The following is an 18,908-nucleotide window of genomic DNA, read 5'->3' as shown; positions in this document are numbered from 1 at the left end:
GAGCCAGCAAGAGGTAGGCTTCTGTTTCAGCAACATGTGCTGAGCCACCAACCTTGCCCAACTGTGTCCTAATCACTAGGAAGCCAGATAATCCATGTGGCAAGGAACCAATCAGAAGTTAGCTGGCTGGCTCTGAAATGCAGAGCATAGGAACCGCCCTGGAAGGCCTATAGGCATAGCAACCTTGCTGCAGCTGCAGCTGACCAATCAACTCAGGACAGGTTGCTCAAGTCCAGAGGTGCACCAATCCTGACACTGTTGCTGACCCCAGACACTCCCCTTGCTCTACCCCAATATATTCCCTGCCCCACTGCTGCTTAAGGTCCCTTCTGATCCCTGCCTGCTTCATCCTCTGTTTCTGATTGACAGAGGCACTGAGTTAACTTGTAAAATTAAAGACTCTGCTTTTGCGTCAGATTGGGTATCTTGGTGATTTTGAGGTTCAGAGTTTGGGCATAACATACATACATACATACATACATACATACATACATACATCCACCATCCTGCAATCACTTTCTGAACAGGGCACTTTTAGCACAGGCACTAAGATCAACAATTAATAAATGGGATCTCATGAAACTGAAAAACTTCTGTCAGGCAAAGGATACCATCAATAGGACAAAATGGCAGCCCACAGAATTTGAAAAGATTTTTACCAAGTGTACATGTGACAGAGGGCTAATATAAAAATATATAAAGAACTCAATAAACTAGACATTAACAAATTAAATAATCCAGTTAAAAATGGGGTACATATATAAACAGAGAATTCTCAACAAAGAAATATCAAATGGCCAAGAAACACTTAAAGAAATGTCTAGCATTCTTAGACACCGGGGAAATTCAAATCAAAAAAGATTCTGAGATTCCATCTTACACCTATCAGAATGACTAAGGTCAAAAACACAAGTGATAGCTCATTCCGGAGAGGATATGGAGTAAGGGAAACACTCCTCCACTGCAGGTGGGGGTGTAAACAAACAGCCATGTATGGAAATCACTATGGCAGTTCCTCAGAAAACTGGTAATCAATCTACCACAAGACCCAGCTATCTTGAGCATATTCCCAAGGATGCTCCATCCTATCACAAAGACACTTGCTCAACTGTGTTCTTATTCATAATAGCCAGAACCTGGAAACTACCTAGATGTCCCTCCAGCAAAGAATGGCGATAGAAGATGTGGTACATTCACACAATGGAGTACTACTCAGCTGTTAAAAACAATGACATCAAAAAATATGCAGGCAAATGAATGGAACTAGAAAAAAATCATCCTGTGTTAAGCAATGCCTTCTATGTTCCTTTCCTCAAAGCATTTATTTGGTTTTCATAAAGGAACAAGAAAACTCAATAAAAAGAAAATAAATTAACATTTTTTCAATGATTAGAATTGATCTCATGTACCTGAACATGATAACATGCTACTGAGATACACCCTACTCCAGTTAATATGGTTCAGATGATATATTTTTAATTTTACATAGTCATTTATTTTTCCTTTTATTGAAAATAATTTTTTCTCATATAATATATCCTGATTATAATTTCCTCTCCCTCTATTCCACCTAGTTCCTCCTTACCTCCCTTCCCATCTAGACCCATCAGCTTTCTATCTTTGATTAGAAAACAGTCTTCAAAGGGATAACACAACATAAAGAATAATAATATAAAATAAAAGCTCCTACATTGGAATATGACAAAACAAACAGAAGAAAAAGAGCCCAAGAGAAGACACAAAAAATAGACCCACTCATTTGTACACTTAGAATCCTCATAAAAAACAATAAACTGGAAGTCAGAATATATGTGCAAAGGACTTGTAGGGTAAAAAGTGAGAAAAATATAAAATAAATAAAAATTAAAATACGATTTAAAGATACCATATTATTGCGCAAGAAACCTCCAAAAATGCCATTGTGTCTATTTTCTGTTGGCCACCCACTGCTCGAATGTAGTATACCCTTCAAAGTAATTTGTTTCCCAGTGAAAATCCCTTGGAGAAAATAAATTTTTCATTTGCAAGTGACTGTCAACTAGAGATTGCTTCTGGTTTAGGGACAGAGACATGTATCCACTTCTTTCAGGTCTAGGAAACCATCTGGCTTGCACCCATGTATGCAAGCTACCTTGGTGTCTGTGAATTCATGTGTGCCTCAATCCTTTTGTTTTAGAGAGCTTTGTTTCTTTGGTGTCCTCCATCCCCGGATCATACACTGTTTTACCTCCTCTAGACAGTGTTTCTTGAACCATAGATACAACTCATTCCTGGTACTACAAGCTTTATTTTGTGACAAGAGATGTCCTACTAGGGCTCTGCCTCCCCCATTATTTGGTGATTTCATTTATATTTCCTTCATATAAGTATATATTCTTCTACTGTATTAGAATTCTATACTACCCCTCAAATGTCCCTTATTTTTAGCTGTCTATCCCCATATTCACTGTCACCCCCCTCTTTCTTCCCTCTCCTCACTTGAAACTCCCTTTCCAATCCCACCCATCCATACTACCTATTTTATTTCATTTTCCTAGGGAAACCTAACTGCCACCCCAAGTCCATTACTCTATATCTAACCTCTGTGGTTTTATAGATTGTTATTTGGTTATCATCGATTAACAGCTAATATCCATATATAAGTGAATACAGTCCATATTTGTCTTTTAGTGTCTACATTACCTTACTCAGGATGATTCCTTTCTAGTTCCCTCCACTTACCTGAGAATTTCATGACCTTCTTTTTAACAGCTAAATAATACTCCATGAGTAAATGTACCACATTTTCTTAACCCATTCTTCTGTTGAGGGACATCTAGGCAGTTTCCAGTTTCCGGCTATTATGAATAGAGCAGCAAAGAAAATGATTCAGCAAGTATCTCTGGTAGGATGAAACAAATTTGTGGGTATATGTCCAAGAGTGGCATAGCTGGATCTTGAGGTGTATCAATTCCCATCTTCCTGAGGACCTGTCACATTTATTTCCACAGTCGGTGTACAAGATTGCACTCACACCAGCAATGAATGAGTGTTTCCCTTTCTCCAAATCCTCATGACCATGAACTGTCAATTGTTTTATTGATCTTAGCCATTCTGACTGGTGTCAGATGAAATCTCAATAGAAAATTGATTTGCATGTTAATTGCTAAGGATGTTGAACAATTTAAGTGCTTCTCACCCATTTGACTTTCAACTTTTGAGAATTCTTTGTTTAAATCTGTATCCCATTTTTGTTTCCTTGGTATTTAGTTTTTTTTAGTTCTTTGTATGTTTTGGGTATTAGTCCTCTATGTAATGTATAGTTGGTAAAAAGAAAAAATTCCCTACTCTGTAGGCTGACACTTTTTTTTCAGATTTTTTATTTGAGTTAGAAATAAGATTGTTTTACATGTCAATCCCAGTTCCCTCTCCCTCCCTTCCTCCCCTACCACTTTCCCCAAATAAAACCCTACCTATCACACATCCTTTCTGTTCCCCAGGCAGGGTGAGGCCTTCCATAGGGGGTCTTCAGAGTCTGTCGTATCCTTTGGGATAGGGCCTAGGCTCACGCCCGTGTGTCTTGGCTCAGGGAGTATCCCTCTATGTGGAATGGGCTCCAAAGTCCACACCTATGCTAGGGATAAGGACTGATCTACTACAGGAGGTCTCATAGATTTACTGAGATCTCCTCATTGAAACCCATATTCCTGGGGTCTAGATCAGTCCCATGCGGGTTTCCAAGCTATCAGTCTGGGGACCAAGAGGTCCCCATTGTTCAGGTCAGCTGTTTCTGTGGGTTTCACCATCCTGGTCTGGATCACTTTGCTCATCACTCATCCTTTTCTGCAACTGGATTCCAGTTCAGTTCAGTGATTAGTTGTGGTGTCTGCTTCTACTTCCACCAGCTGCTGGATGAAGACTATAGGATGGCATATAAGTCAGTCATCAATTTCATTATCAGGGGAGGGCATTTAAGGTAGCCTCTCCACTATTGCTTAGATTGTTAGATGATGTCATCTTTGCAGATCTCCAGATATTTCCCTAGTGCCTGATTTCTCTTTAAAACTAAAATGTCTCCCTCTATTATAGTATCTCCTTTCTTGTTTTCTTCTATTCTTCCCGACTCAAACTTTCTGCTCCCTCATGTCCTCCTCACCCCTCCTCTTCTACCCTTCTCCTAGCTCCCTCTCCCCTCTTCCTGTGCTCCCAATTTGCTCAGGGGATCTTGACACTTTCCCCTTCTCTAGGGGACCATGTATGTCTCTCTTAGGGTCCTCCTTGTTTACTAGCTTCTCTGGCAGTGTGGATTGAAGGCTGGTAATCCTTTACTCTGTGTCTAAAATCCACATATGAGTGAATACATATCATGATTGTCTTTTTGTGATTGGGTTACATCGCTCAGAATGGTTTTTTTCTAGTTCCATCCATTTGCCTGCAAATTTCAAGATTCCATTGTTTTTTTCTGCTGAGTAGTACTCCATTGTATAAATGTACCACATTTTCTCTATCCATTCTTCAGTTGAGGGGCATCTAGGCTGCTTCCAGTTTCTGGCTATTACAAATAGTGCTGCTATGAACATGTTGAACAGATGTCCTTGTTGTATGAATGTGCTTCTTTTGGGTATATGCCTAAGAGTGGAATTGCTGGATCTTGTGGTAGACTGATTCCCATTTTCCTGAGGAATCACCATACTGATTTCCAAAGTGGCTGTACGAGTTGGCACTCCCACCAGCAGTGGACCCTTTCTCCACATCCTCTCCAGCATAAAATGTCATTGGTGTTTTTTATTTTAGCCATTCTGACAGGAGTAAGATGGTATCTCAATGTTGTTTTGAGTAGCACTTTCCTGATGGCTAAGGATGTTGAGCACTTTCTTATGTGTCTTTCAGCCATTTTAGATTCCTCTATTGAGAATTGTCTATTTAGTTCTGTTCCCCACTTTTTAATTGGGTTGTTTGGTGTTTTGGAGACTAGCTTCTTGAATTCTTTGTATATTTTGGAGATCAGTCCTCTGTCAGATGTGGAGTTGGTGAATATCTTTTCCCAGTCTGTCAGTTGCCCTTTAGTATTGCTGACTGTGTCCTTTGCCTTACAGAAGCTTCTCAGTTTCAGAAAGTCCCATTTATCAATTGTTGATCTCAATGTCTGTGCTACTGGTGTAATGTTCAGGAAGCTGTCTCCTGTGCCAATTCATTCAAGGCTATTTTGCACTTTGTCTTCTAATAGGTTCAGTGTGGCTGGATTTATATTGAGGTCTTTGATCCATTTGGACTTAAGTTTTGTGCATGGCAATAGACATGGATCTATCTGCAGTCTTCTACATGCCAGCATCCAGTTATGCCAGCAACATTTGTTGAAGATACTTTCTTTATTCCATCGTCTAAATTTAGCTTCTTCATCAAAATTCAGGTTTTGTAGGTGTGTGCGTTAATAAGGGTTTTCAACTCTATTTCATTGGTCTACCTGTCTATTTTTGTGCCAATACCAAGCTGTTTTCAGGACTATAGCTCTGTAATAGAGCTTGAAGTCAGGGGTGGAGATGCCTCTGAAGTTCCTTTATTGAACAGGGTTGTTTTGGCTATCCTGGGTCTTTTGTTTTTCCATATAAAGTTGAGAATTGTTCTTTCAAGGTCTGTGAAGAATTGTGTTGGGATTTTGATGGGGATTGCATTGAATCAGTAGATTGCTTTTGTCAAGATTGCCATTTTTACTATGTTGATCTTACCTATCCAAGAGATGAAGTTCTGTGGAGAAGGGCAGCTGAGTTTTCTAGTGGCAGCTGAATGAGCTAGAGTTGAATGCCTCTGAGAACAACATAGGCAGTGGGACAGGGAAGCTCTGACAGGAGAGAATACCCAATGAAGTCTGTCTGAACTAGTAGGCCACTATGAGGCTTGAGTGAAAGCACTCATGTCTATCTCCCCTTACTATCTTTAGAAGCATATTTCATAACTCAGAAAAGTCCTGTCTTATGAACAACCAGAGATTAGTCAAAACGGTACTTATATAATCAACGTCTTTCACCTTTATAAAACACTTCTATATTGTGTCATTCTGAGTCCTTCATAACAAGAGGAGTGGCAATTATTTTACTTACTTTTCAAGAGAGTAAAGGAAGGACTAGAAGGATAAACTGATTAGTACAAAGTCAATAAGTGAGTTAGTGGCTGAGTCGGAATCAAATCCTAAATACCCTACCCTCAAAGCCCATCTTCAACCACACTTCTCTAGGAGCTGAGGTAATAGTAGCAGTACGCTGAAAAGCAAGTACCACAGTGCTAGAAAGGGGCAGGAACTCAAAGCCAAGGCAAGAACTCAAACCAGGTGAGCAACTAGAGGCAGGAGCTAATGCAGAAGCCATGGTCTTTCCTTGGCTTTCCTTGACAGGCTGTGATTCAAGACATTTTAGCCAAATAAACCCTTTCCTTGCCCACCCCAAGATAAATTGTTCTGAACAAGTCAAGATACATGGAAATTAAAAATATACAAATAGTAAATGAAGTCATACTATCACCATTTACAGATGATATATTTATACATTAGATACATCAAAAATTCTACCAGAAAACTTCTAGAAATGATGAACAAATTCAGCAAGCTGGCAGAACACAGAATCATCTTGTACCAATCAATATCTTTTCTTTATAGAGAAGATCATGGAATACAATTCCATTCACAATAGCCTCCAAGAAAATAAACTATCTAGGAATAAACCAAACCAAGGAGGTGAAGTACCTTTACAATGAAAACTTTACATTTTTGAAGACAGAGATAGAAAAAGTCAATAGACAAAGGAAAAAATCCTTCTACTCATAGCTAGATAGATGAATAGTATCAAAAACTTCCCTGTTACCAAAAGCAATCTACACACTCAACACAATCCTAATCAAAATCCCCATCTCATTTGCCACTGAAATAGAAAAAGATATCCTGAAATTAATCTGGAACCACAAAAGACCCTGCATAGTCAAAACAATCGTTAGCAAACAGAATAACACTGGAGAGATTGTTATTCCAGAACTCAAAATAAACTACAAAGTCATAGTAATAAAAGGACTTATGGTACTGGCAAAAAACAAACAAGTAGACCAATAGAACAAAACTGAAGACCCAAACATGAGTACAGATAACTTCAGCAATTTAATATTTGACAAAGGTGGCAAAAATATATGCTGGAAAAAAGAAAACAACTTCAATAAATGATATTCGAAATATTGGAATTCCACATACAGAAGAATGAAATTAGACCTGTATCTATCACCTTGAACAAAAACTAATTCCAAATAGATTGAAGACCTAAACACTGAAACTACTAAAAGAGAACATAGTCAGTACCTACATCATATATGTATAGGAAAGGTCTTTCTGAATAGGACTCCATTTGTTCAAAAATTAAAGCCAACACGTGGCAAGCTGGACTTACTAAAGCTTCTGCAGAGCTAAAGAAACAACCATCTGAGTAAAAAAGAGTCTCACGAAATTAAATAGAAAGAATCTTTGTCATTTGTATACCTGATGGAGAATTAATATCTAGAATATATTAAGAACTCAAAAAAACAAAGTGTCACAACAACAAATGACCAATTTAAACAAAATGATCCTAGGATCTGAACAGAGAGGTCATAAAAGAAAAAACATGGCTAAAACATATTTCAAAACATTCTCACTAACTCTAACAACTAGGGAAATACAAATCAAAACAACTTAAAATTTCACATTACCCCAGTCATAATGGTAAAGATCAACAAAACAACCAACAACAAATACTGGAATGGGTGTGGAGAAATGGGGACCACTAGATACCCATATGGTAAATCATAAATAAAGATCTTAAATCCTTCAAATATAACTCAAAATGGATCACAGATCTAAATATACCAAACTCCTAAGAGATATCAGAATAAGATAGATGTCCTTTTATGATGACTATTCTAGACTCCAAAAGCAAGATCTATAAAAGAAAAATGGGGGATAGAGAGGTGGCTCATCAGATAAGAGCACTGATTGCTCTTCCAAAGGACCCCAGTTCAATTCCCAGCACATACATTGGTGAATTACACTTATATGTAAGTTCAATACCAGGTGATCCCTCTTCTGGCCTCTGCAGGTATCATGCATGCATAGGAGACACAAATATACATGCAGGCAAAAAAGTCATACACAAAAAATATTTTAAAAGCAAAAATTCAAATAAAACACAAATAGAGCTTCAATAAAATTATAGTTCTGTTCTGTAAAAGACATTAGTATAATTAATTTGCTTGTCTACTTGATTGGGTCTGGGATCCAGTATGAGAACAACTCTAGATGTGTCTGTGATAGTATTTCATGGAAAGATTACCTGAACAGGAAGACCATCTCCCAAAGTGGTAACCTGGATATAAAGTGGTCTGAGAGAGAAAAGCAGTGTTGTGTTTTGTCTGCTCACCTTTACTGCCTGCTGGTAAACACATCTACCCCCTTACAGCTGTGCCTGCCATCCTTTGGTGACATTAGGACCCAGGTTCTTGGCCTTCCAACATGGACTAAAGACCAGAAACTCTCCAGAAATTCAATGCTATAATGAGACTGCATCTAGCCTCATCGATCGAGCAGCTACTACTAGGTTCCCAGTCTCTCTGATGTGTACAGAGCCATTGTTGGACTAGATATTCCATATAGTGTAAGCTAATCTAATGCATTTTCTTCTAATATATACTCACCATATTGGTTCTGTTCCTTTACAGAACCCTTACTAATACAGTGACCTACCATCATCATCCTCTCATTTTCTACTTCATTGAGCAATTCAGCAAATTCCTTGAATGATTCCGCTGATGAGAGAATAAAAAAAAAGGAAATTAGTAATGGTACATATTGATGAGTAGGCAAAGATCTAGGCAATATGAAGTAGGGACCAGTACCTTAATCTCACTGAGCTACTAGAGAATGACATGAAATCTAAGGTGAGCAGGGGGACAAGTTAAGTACCTACTATTTCTCCTCTCTTTCTTTCCTTTCCTGGTAATCCCCAACTAAAGAGTTATTTCAAAACTAACATTGTATTTAATCCTCCTAGACACACTTAAAAATATCTGAGGCTTCTCTCATTGTATGGATAAACAAAAGGGTTAGAATCATAAGTTCAAGGTAATAGTTTGCTAAAGAGTGAGATCAAGGCCAACCTGGGCTATAAGACCTCAATCTGTCTCAAAAAGCAAAGTTATGTAAGTTCCTTCCTTAATCTTAAAGCTAAATCTACCTCCCTGTATTCTGTTTTTGAGTATTCCTACTGATTACCTGTGGATAGATTTTGAAGGATCACAGATAAATGAGGAACTAATGTATAAATTAGAGCATCAGATAGGGTATGAGATGATAAGGATTTTAGTTTTGCAAATATAAAGAAAAGGAAGAAACACAAGTTTTAAAGAGAGGTAGGCCTGGATTGGAAGCTTTGTTCCATCATATTCATCCTAAGTAACTTTATGCAAATGACTTGTCCCCTCTGGGCTTCAGCTGCCTTACCTATCAACAAGCATGATCATATCTATTTTAGTGTGTAGTTCTCTAAAACAATGAAATTATTTTGCAAAAGTGGGGTATAAATACAAAGTAGACAATTCTAACATCTCTCCCCTTCTACAGCCAATTCTGCCACTTACTGGCAGTGTGACAGCCATGCAATTCTCCACCCTGGATTTCAATTTCTTCATACACACAAGATAAATTAAATAGATTTTATTGTATTTTTAAATTCCCCAACTTTCCACCACAAGCATCAAGTATATTCTCAGAACATATGGAAGCCTGGGCAAATAAATGTGCCCAGATAGTTAGTTAGTTAGTTAGTTAGTTAGTTAGTTAGTTAGTTAGTTAGTTAGTTAGCTAGCTAGTTAGTTTCTGACTATGTAGCTGAGGCTGGCCTCACTAAGGTTCCTGAGTTCTAGGATTTCACAGAGACATGCACAACCATATTGAGCCCCTAAATTACTGTTTCTTAAGCAAAAAGACTTCTGATTCCTCCCTTAATCTATTGACTATTTCAGAATGTGTTATTTAATTTTCACAAATCTGTAAATTTCAAAACTTGCTGTTATTGGTAGCTAATCTACTATGGTCAGGAAATAAATTAGTTAATTAATTAATAAAATTGGATTTTTTATTGTTTGTATTTATTAAAGCCTATTTTCTGATTTAATACATGGACACTTTAAGAATATCCCATATATGCTTGGAAAGAATATCTTCTACACTTCTTGAGTGGAAGAAAAAAGAGGGCATCACATCCCTGGAACTGGAGTTAAACAACATAATGGAACCTATGTCCTCTGGAAGATCAAACAGCAAATGCTTTTAATCACTGAGACATCTGTGAAGCCTTAAGTTCACTTTTCTTAACTGCCCACTATTCCTATATTCCTCCATTCAATTTTATTTAACACAATAGAACAGACAAGAAACAAAGGTCATTTTTAATCCATAACACAGTAAATGCTCCAAGTCTTCTAGTAGATGCTTTCAATTATTTTCCTTTCTTTTCTTCAATTCTCTTACCCTTAGATTTGTTGATCCTTTATTCACTGTACAAATCTGATACTGAGCTACTGTGGTAAATTTTATTTATTGTACTTTGTTTAAACATCCCGAATGCAGTTTCCCCTCCCTCCTCTCTTCCCATTCCCTCCTCAAACGTCTGCTCTGCTCTCTAAACCCCATCCCCTAATCCTCCATTTCTGTTTAGAAAAGGGAAGATCTCCCATAAGTATCAACAAAACATGGCATATCAAGTTGAAGTAAGACTAAGCACCTCCACTTGTATTAAGGCTGGGCAAGGCAACCCAGTAAGAGGAAGAGGGTCCCAATAAATGAAGATGTTTAGCTATTAGTCTTTATATTGATTTTCTCTATTTTGTGAGAAATTGTTCTCAAGTATTCCTTCAGCTTTTTTTTGACACAGTTTCCATTAAAATATTTTAAATAGCTAATTTAAAGTATTTGTCCAAGAAATCAATTATCTGAGATCTCCCAGGAACAGTTTCTATTAATTTCTTTTACTTTTGTTAGTGAACTGATTTTTTGCAACTTCATTCCATGTGTCATTTTTTGAAAAAATGAATATTTTAAGTAATATAATGTGGCAATTATAAAAAAAAGCAGATCCCCTTTTTTCCCTAGGTTTGCTGTTCTTGTTGTGCTATTCACTTAATGGCTTCATAAAGACTGTACTATGTCATATCAGCTGATTAAAAATCTATGTCCATGAAATAACATAAATCCTTTCTTTCTTGTTCAATATTATGGATTAAATTTAGAGCCTCATACTTGCTAGGTAAATGATCTACTTCAATTGAGCTATACCCCCAAACCTCTTTTGGTTTTAAGAAAAATATGGGACACAATAAGTAGACCAAACTGACCATTTATTCACTTGATAGCCCAGACAGGCCTTGAATGTGTGATGTGCCTGTGACGCCAAAGCCTCAACCAGGCCTGCACTACCAGTACCAAGTAAGAGATTCCTTCAAACAGTCTGAACCAATCTCTGTGCCTGTACTGGCTACTCTTATCTCAGCTTGACACAGAAAAAGGAGTTATCAGAAAGGAGAGAACCTCAGTTGAGAAAATGCCCCCAAAAGATCCTGCTGTAAGGTATTTTCTTTATTAGTGATTGATGTGGGAGGGCCCAGGCCACTGTAAATAGTGCCATCCCTGGGCTGGTGGTCCTGGGTTCTATAAGAAAGCAGGCTGAGCAAGCCATGGAGAGCAAGCCAGTAAGCAGCACTCCTTCATGGCTTCTACATCAGCTCTTGCCTCCAGGATGCTGCCATGTTTGGGTTACTGTCCTGACTTCTTTCAATGATGAACAGCAAAATAGAAAGGTAGATCAAATAAACCCTTTCCTCCTCATATTGCTTTTTGATCATGGTGTTTCACTACAGCAGTAGAAACCCCAAGAAAATTTGGTACCAGGGACTCTGATATTGCTGTGATTGCCCTGACCATGTTTTTGTTTGGAGGAATATGGAACAATTTGAGACTTTTTACTAGAAAATCAATCGGACACTAAATAGGGCTTAATGTGTCATGCTAGTAGGAGCATAGAAGACAGTGGTACTCTGGGTGATTTGAACACTGGAGGTCTAGAAGAGGTTTCAGAGGAGAATATTGGTGTTGGCTTAAAGATCATTATTTTGATAGTTTGGCAAAGAATGTGAATGCTTTCTGCCCTTGTCCAGAAAAATTTGCCTAAGGATAAATTGAAGTTATGGATGAACAGCTTTGGCAGAAGAGATTCCCAGACAGCCTAGTATTGACTGTGTTGATTGATTATTAGTGGTGATGCTTATGAAGATCTACAATGAAAAGGAAGAAGCTAAGCAAGGAAAAATACAAAATTTACAGTTTGAGGAGAAAGGCGGCCCCAGGACATGCAAACAGATTAAATAAAAACCTGATGATAAATAGAATAAAGGGAGTGGTGACCTCAGAGAAAGTCTCCACCCTGCTAAGCTTCCAATTTGTGAAAAGGAATTAAAGAAAATCTTAGGTCCAGGAATGGTGGTACACACCTTTAATCCCAGCACTAGGAAGACAGAAGCTGACAGAGCTCTGAGTTAAGGCCAGACTGGTCTACAGCGCAAGTTCCAGGACAGCCAAGATTAAGCAGTGAATAAAACCATTGAAAACAGGGCCAGGAGGTGGTGGCACACGCCTTTAATCCAAGCACTACCACTGAGTATTTTCTTTTTATGTTCATTAAACAATTAGTAAAATATATTTAAACCATGTTTCTTACCTCTCCCAATTCCTCCCTGATACTCCCACCTCTCTACCCACCCAATTTTATTTTTAAAATGCTCTGAAAAAACTTTGAAACAAGCAAGCTCTGAGTCATTTCAAATAAGACAAGTTGTAGAAGTCATAACTCCAGAACTGGAGAAATTGAAAAATCATTCTGCTTTTTCAAATGGCTACAAAAATAGTTTTTTCACAAGTTCTAGTATTATGCAATTAGTTTTCAAAATTACTGCAGAGCATTTTTAAGGGGACACACCAAAATAAAATGCCAAAAAGTTCATTAGTGTTTCAAATATCAACCCATTTTTAAAAGTAAATATGCTTTATTTGTTGCTGCATTCATTTGGATAAAGTTCTGAGCTAATAAACAGTTGATGACGAAAATGTTTCCCAGTGCATTTGATGCTTTTATAGAAGATCACATATGGAAGGTGACATCTCCACCAGTACTACTGGGCCAACGTGATCAGAGTTTTAAAGATCACACTGAAACCTAGGTTTTATACATTCCAGACAAGTTCTCTACCACAATCAAACTACATCCTCTGCCAATTCCTTACTTTCTTTTTATGATTTCTTTGGTTTTGCCTTTTCTGAAAAAATATCTTACTCTGAAGGCCAGGCTGTCCTAAAACTTGATGTAATCCTTCTGTCTCAATCTGCCAAGTACTTGGAATACAAGAGTATATTATCATGTCCATCCTGATCCCTCTTTTCTCTGGGGGGGGTCTCCTGTATCCTATGCTGGTCTTGAACTCACTATGTAGACAAGGATAGCCTTCAGCTCCTGCCTCCATATCCCAAGTGCTAGTACTATAAGCATACATTTATCACACCAGGTTGTTGATTCTTACTTTCAGTTAAATAAGGTAATCAATCATTTTTAAACTAATTTAAAGTTAATTTGCTGAGTCAGGAAGAACCTAACTGGGCATGGTGGCACAGGCCTATTATCACTGGAGAGACAGGATTGCAATTTGAGTTTAGTGTAAGCTATGTGAGCAGAAGCTCCCAGAAAGAAACTGCCCCTCCAACTGAACCTTCTGAAAGGCTGGTACACTGCTAAGAACTTCAATTATGGTGCAGAATTTAGAACAGTGGCAAGTTCAGAGCCAAATTATCTTGGACTATTATTAGCACTCTTCATGGCCATTTATTGTATTCCTCTGTACCTGACCTAACAGCTTTGTGAGCATTACGTAAACCAATTGGTATAGGCAGAGCACCCATTTTCTAACCATCCACAAAACCAAGGATACCCTCAGACAGCATCTCGGGCCTAGAAAGGACATTCTATCTCCTTGCTTTAACCCACCTACCTAATACTTTCACCAATGAAGATGTCTTGATTCATGACTTTCTTCGTTCTATTACTATAAAACCTTCCTGAAATTGTTTTCATATTGAGACACAAAAATTGGAGTAACATAAATCTGTGCTCCCAGTCTGTGGTCACTCATATAAGGTTCCAGAATAAACTATTTCTCATCCACCTTGAGGTAAGAGTTATGGGTTTTGTTCACTGACCATCCACTCTTTCTTTCCTTCCTTCCCGCTTTCTTTTCAATGACAACTACATATTGAGTTAGAGACTCACCTGAACTAAATAGAGAGGTGCTGTCTCAAATAAATGAATATTTTTAAAAGAAGTTCATTGTTCTCTGTCTGACCTATAAAAATCTTCTATAAATTTATTTGTTGAACATAGATTCCAAAATCTTACTGAGACCCATGGCATGAAGCAAGAAATTCTTATCAAAGTCAAGACATCATCTGCATTCTAAATGTTCACTATCCCATAGTTCTACCAATCATCTCTCATTACTCCACTTAACTCATTTCATCTTTTTTATTTTTAATGACAAGATCTTACTATGTATCTCAGGCTAGCCTTGAACTCACTATGTAGTCCAGGCTTGTAGACCTACAATAATAATCCTGCCCTAGCTTTCTGAATGCTGGGATTATAGGTGGCCACCACCAAGCCTGGGTTCATCTTAGTCCTAAGAAAACTGAAAACAGAAATTACAACTTGCCTGGCCAAGGTCACAAAGCTGAATTTATTGTCAGAAAGGGGTTGCATTTCGGTGCTTATTCAACAGCTTTAAGATAACAAGGTATCACTAGAAACAGCCAAAACTCACATGTCACATCCTTTTCTCCATCTATTCATTTGTTCTTCAAATGAATATATTCTCATATTCACCTTTTATGTCATATGTCTATCCTTTTTCTTTTCAACTTTGAAAATGCTTCAAATACAAAAGCAGAAGTCCTGGCCAATGGTTATTTCTAACTAAATAGTCATATCTTATTGATACACTTTTGGATATACTCATGGAGAATTGCAGCTGCTGATGAGAGGTAACCATTCAAAGAGTTCGCTAAAGGGAAAAAAATAAGAGCTTTAGTAAGGAGATCAGACCATCCAATAGCATGCCATTAAAAGAGAAGAATCACTAAAGCGAACTTCGGTGACTAGGAAAATTGGAACAGAAAAGGAAGGAAAATGTCCTGTGGAGCCAAAACCAGCACTATCATCAACAACTACCATAAGCATGGCTAGGAAAATTGTTTGCAACATTCTTCAATAATTTTAAGCAGCTCCAAAATATGAAAATGAGACTCTGGCAATAATTAACTCTCTTTGGAAATTTTCAAGACAGAACAAATAAAGAAGTTAAGAGAGGTGGGGAAGATACCATACTATATGCATCTTAGATCTAGTATCATTAGTTCTTACCACTTTTGTAATGAGAAAAATTAAAGTTCAGTAACACTAAGTAAAATGTCTACTATTTTAAAAAGCACTGCCTTTCAAAGCATCATAAATTTCCAATGATGTTGGCAACATTGATCAAGCAGCTTACAACTTATTATACTCTTTTACCTAGAAAATTCATTTGGAAATCAAGCCTAAAAATAACCCAGGCCACAAAAGGAAAAGCTTTTAGAGCCAAGATAGGCACTCAACATTATTAATAATGGTGAATAATTAAAAACAATTAAAATGTCCAAACGTCTTAAAAATGATTAAATGTATCTACTTAATGGACCATTTTTCTAGCTTCTTCAAAAAGAACATTACACAAAATTTTATGAACACAGTACAATTTCTATGCTATTGCAGTATGTGAAACAAGTTGAATATAAAAATAAAAATTTTTAACTATGATAGACTGACTTAAAATATGTTTTTCCTGCCGGGCGTTGGTGGTGCAGGCCTTTAATCCCAGCACTTGGGAGGCAGGGGCAGGTGGATCTCTGTGAATTCGAGGCCAGCCTGGTCTCCAGAGCGAGTGCCAGGATAGGCTCCAAAGCTACACAGAGAAACCCTGTCTCGAAAAAAAAAAATATGTTTTTCCTGGGTTTTCACAGAAAGAGTAAAACATGAAGTTGGGTGAGTAGAGAAGTGAAAAAGATCTGGGAGGTGTTCAACAAGGTGAAAATGCCAGTCTTGGGCATATACCCAAAGGATGATCAATCATACCACAAGGACATCTGTTCAACGATGTTCACAGCAGCATTATTTGTAATAGCCAGAACCTGGAAGCAACCTAGATGCCCCTCAACTGAAGAATGGATAAAGAAAATGTGATACATTTACACAATGGAGTATTACTCATCGATAAAAAAACAAACAAACAAAAACAACTTAAAATTTTCAGGCAAATGGATGGAACTAGAAAAAAATCACCCTGAGTGAGGTCCCCAAGAGCCAGCAAGGCAAACACACTATACACTCATTCATAAGTGGCTATTAGACATAAAGCAAAGGATAAGCAAGCTACAATCCACAACCCCAGAGAAGCTAGGTAAAGGGAAGGAGCCTAACAAGGACACACATGGAGGGCCCCAGGAAAGGAAAATAGTTAATATCTCCTGGGTAAACTGGGAAGGGGAGTATACGGGTGGGGGGGTGTCCCGGGGGGGAGGAATGGGAACATGAGGGCTGGAGAAGGCAGAGTTGGGGGAGGGATGGAGAGAGGATGCAATGAAAGAGGTATCTTGATAAGGAGAACCATTATGTGGTTAGGGAGAAACCAGGTGCAGAGAAAATCCCAGGAATTCACAAGAATGACCCAAGCTAAGACTCCTAGCAATAGTGGAAAGGTTGTCTGAATGAGCCTTCCCCTGCAATCAGATTAGTGACTGCCCTAATTGTCACAGAACCTATATCCAGTACCTAATGGAAGCAGATGCAGTGACCCACAGCCAAGCACTGGGCTGAGCTCCTGGAGTTCAGTTGAAGAGAGGGAGGAGGGATCATATGAACAAGGAGGGTCAAGAGCATGATGGGGAAAACCACAGAGACAGCTGACCTGAGCTAGTGGGAGCTCACAGACTATGGAATGACAGCTGGGGATCCCGCATGGGACTGAATTAAGCACTCCGAATGTGGGGGACAGTTATGTGGCTTAATCTGTTGGGGGCAGTCCCTGGCAGTGGGACCATGACTTATCCTGGGTACATGAACAGGCTCTTTGGAGCCCATCCCCTATGGTGTTCCCACCTTATTCAACCTTGACACATGCGGGGAGAGGCTTGGTCCTGCCTCAACATGGTATACCAGACTTTGTTGACTACCTCAGTGGAGTGGGTGGGGCATGAGAGGGGGGAGATGAGGAGGGAGAAGGGGATGGATGGGAACTGGGGCTAGTATGCAAAAATAAATAAAAAACATTTGTTTTTCCAAAAAAATAAAGAAAAAGGCAGGAGAGAAGCTTTAGAACATACTTGGAAAGCATTATTTAGATTAGGTTAGTCTCTAAGAATATCTGTAAGGAAGCCTGGCAGTAATGGAGCACGTCCTTATCCCCAGCACTTGGGAGACAGAAGCAGGCAGATCTCTGAGAATTCGAGGCCAGCTGGTCTGCAAAGTGAGTTCCAGGACAGTCAGGGCAACACGGAGCAACCTTGTCTCAGAAAAAATAGTAACTATGAGGGATTATCTAGATTAGAATAACTGAGTCCGGGCCCATTGGCTTGGGTCCTAGACATAATTAAAAAGGAGAAATTGGACTCTGTACATATGTTCATTCTCTCTGCTTCCTGTGGATGTAACATGACAAGCTGCCTCAAGCATTACTCTCATTCCACCCCCACCATGACGAACTGCTGTCAAACTATAAGAATAAAGCTCTTTCCTCTAATTAGCTTCTTGCCAGGTATTTTGTCACAGCAATGAGAAAAATAGTATACATCATACAAGCCATGAAAACTGAGAAAAAGCCGATACAAACTGAAGGCACAAATGTCTTATCCTAGAGTAGAAACAAATGGCCATATTTGTCCTTGCACTTTCCACATTGGACACAGACTGTTCATGGTAAGACCTAGGGCTGAACATCAAATGATGCTTCGGTAGATGTCTTGGGCTTTCTCCTGGACCAATAGAATAGTTTCCATTGCTCCTTGTGTCTTAGCTACTTTTCTATCACTGTGATAAGACACCATTACCAAGCAACTTACAGAAGAAAAAGTTGAGTCTATGACCATCATGGTAGGAAACATGGCAGTGCACAAGCAGTAGCTGAGAGTTTACATCTGATTCACAAGTATGAATGTAACAAGCAGGGAGGGAGGCAAAGAGGGAGGGAGGGAAGAAGGGAGGGATGGGTAAAGAGAGGGAGAGAGAACTATAACTGGCAATGGGCAATGGTCCCACCCACCACCAGTGACATACCTCCTCCAACAAGGCCACATCTCCTACACCCTCCCAAACATTTCTACCAACTGGGAACCAAGCGTTCAAACACATGAGCCTATTGAAACCATTCTCAATAAAACTACAACATCCAGGTAACTGCTACCTACTATGGGCAAATGTACTGAGTTGCCTTTCAAATCTGTATTTAAAGGCCCATTATGGAAATATGGGGCCTCTGCATATTCAATATAAATCTAACAGTCAAACTCTATATTCCATCCTAACTAGACCTGTACAAATTCTTCCAGTAAAATAGAGAATGTACAACTCAAAGCCAGCAGGACATGGCACACTGCTGTATCAGTGTTCCTCCCCAACAATAGACTTGCACTAAGTCCCAAAGATTTTGTCTCAAACACTCCAAACAGCATCAGCTCATAGGCTGAAACATTGCCACTTCCTCTCACACTGCCACAAATCTCAGCTTAGAAAATGACA

The 18,908-nt window shown here is 38.6% G+C and overlaps 1 protein-coding gene across 3 annotated transcripts in view; it reads right to left on the bottom strand.

Annotated features, from left to right (window-relative positions):
• LOC100765371 (oligophrenin-1) overlaps positions 1–18,908 on the bottom strand; it is a 332,542-nt gene that overhangs the window by 197,572 nt on the left and 116,062 nt on the right. For all 3 annotated transcript variants that reach the window (XM_027431711.2, XM_027431712.2, XM_027431713.2), the window contains one exon: positions 8,732–8,793. In XM_027431711.2, the coding sequence (XP_027287512.1) occupies positions 8,732–8,793 (62 nt within the window). The remainder of the gene's footprint in view (positions 1–8,731; positions 8,794–18,908) is intronic.

This window comes from Cricetulus griseus, chromosome X (assembly GCF_003668045.3).
Source record: "Cricetulus griseus strain 17A/GY chromosome X, alternate assembly CriGri-PICRH-1.0, whole genome shotgun sequence".
NCBI lineage: Eukaryota > Metazoa > Chordata > Mammalia > Rodentia > Cricetidae > Cricetulus > Cricetulus griseus.
Note: the sequence above shows the minus strand (reverse complement) of the source record. Positions and strands in the feature narration are given on the sequence as shown.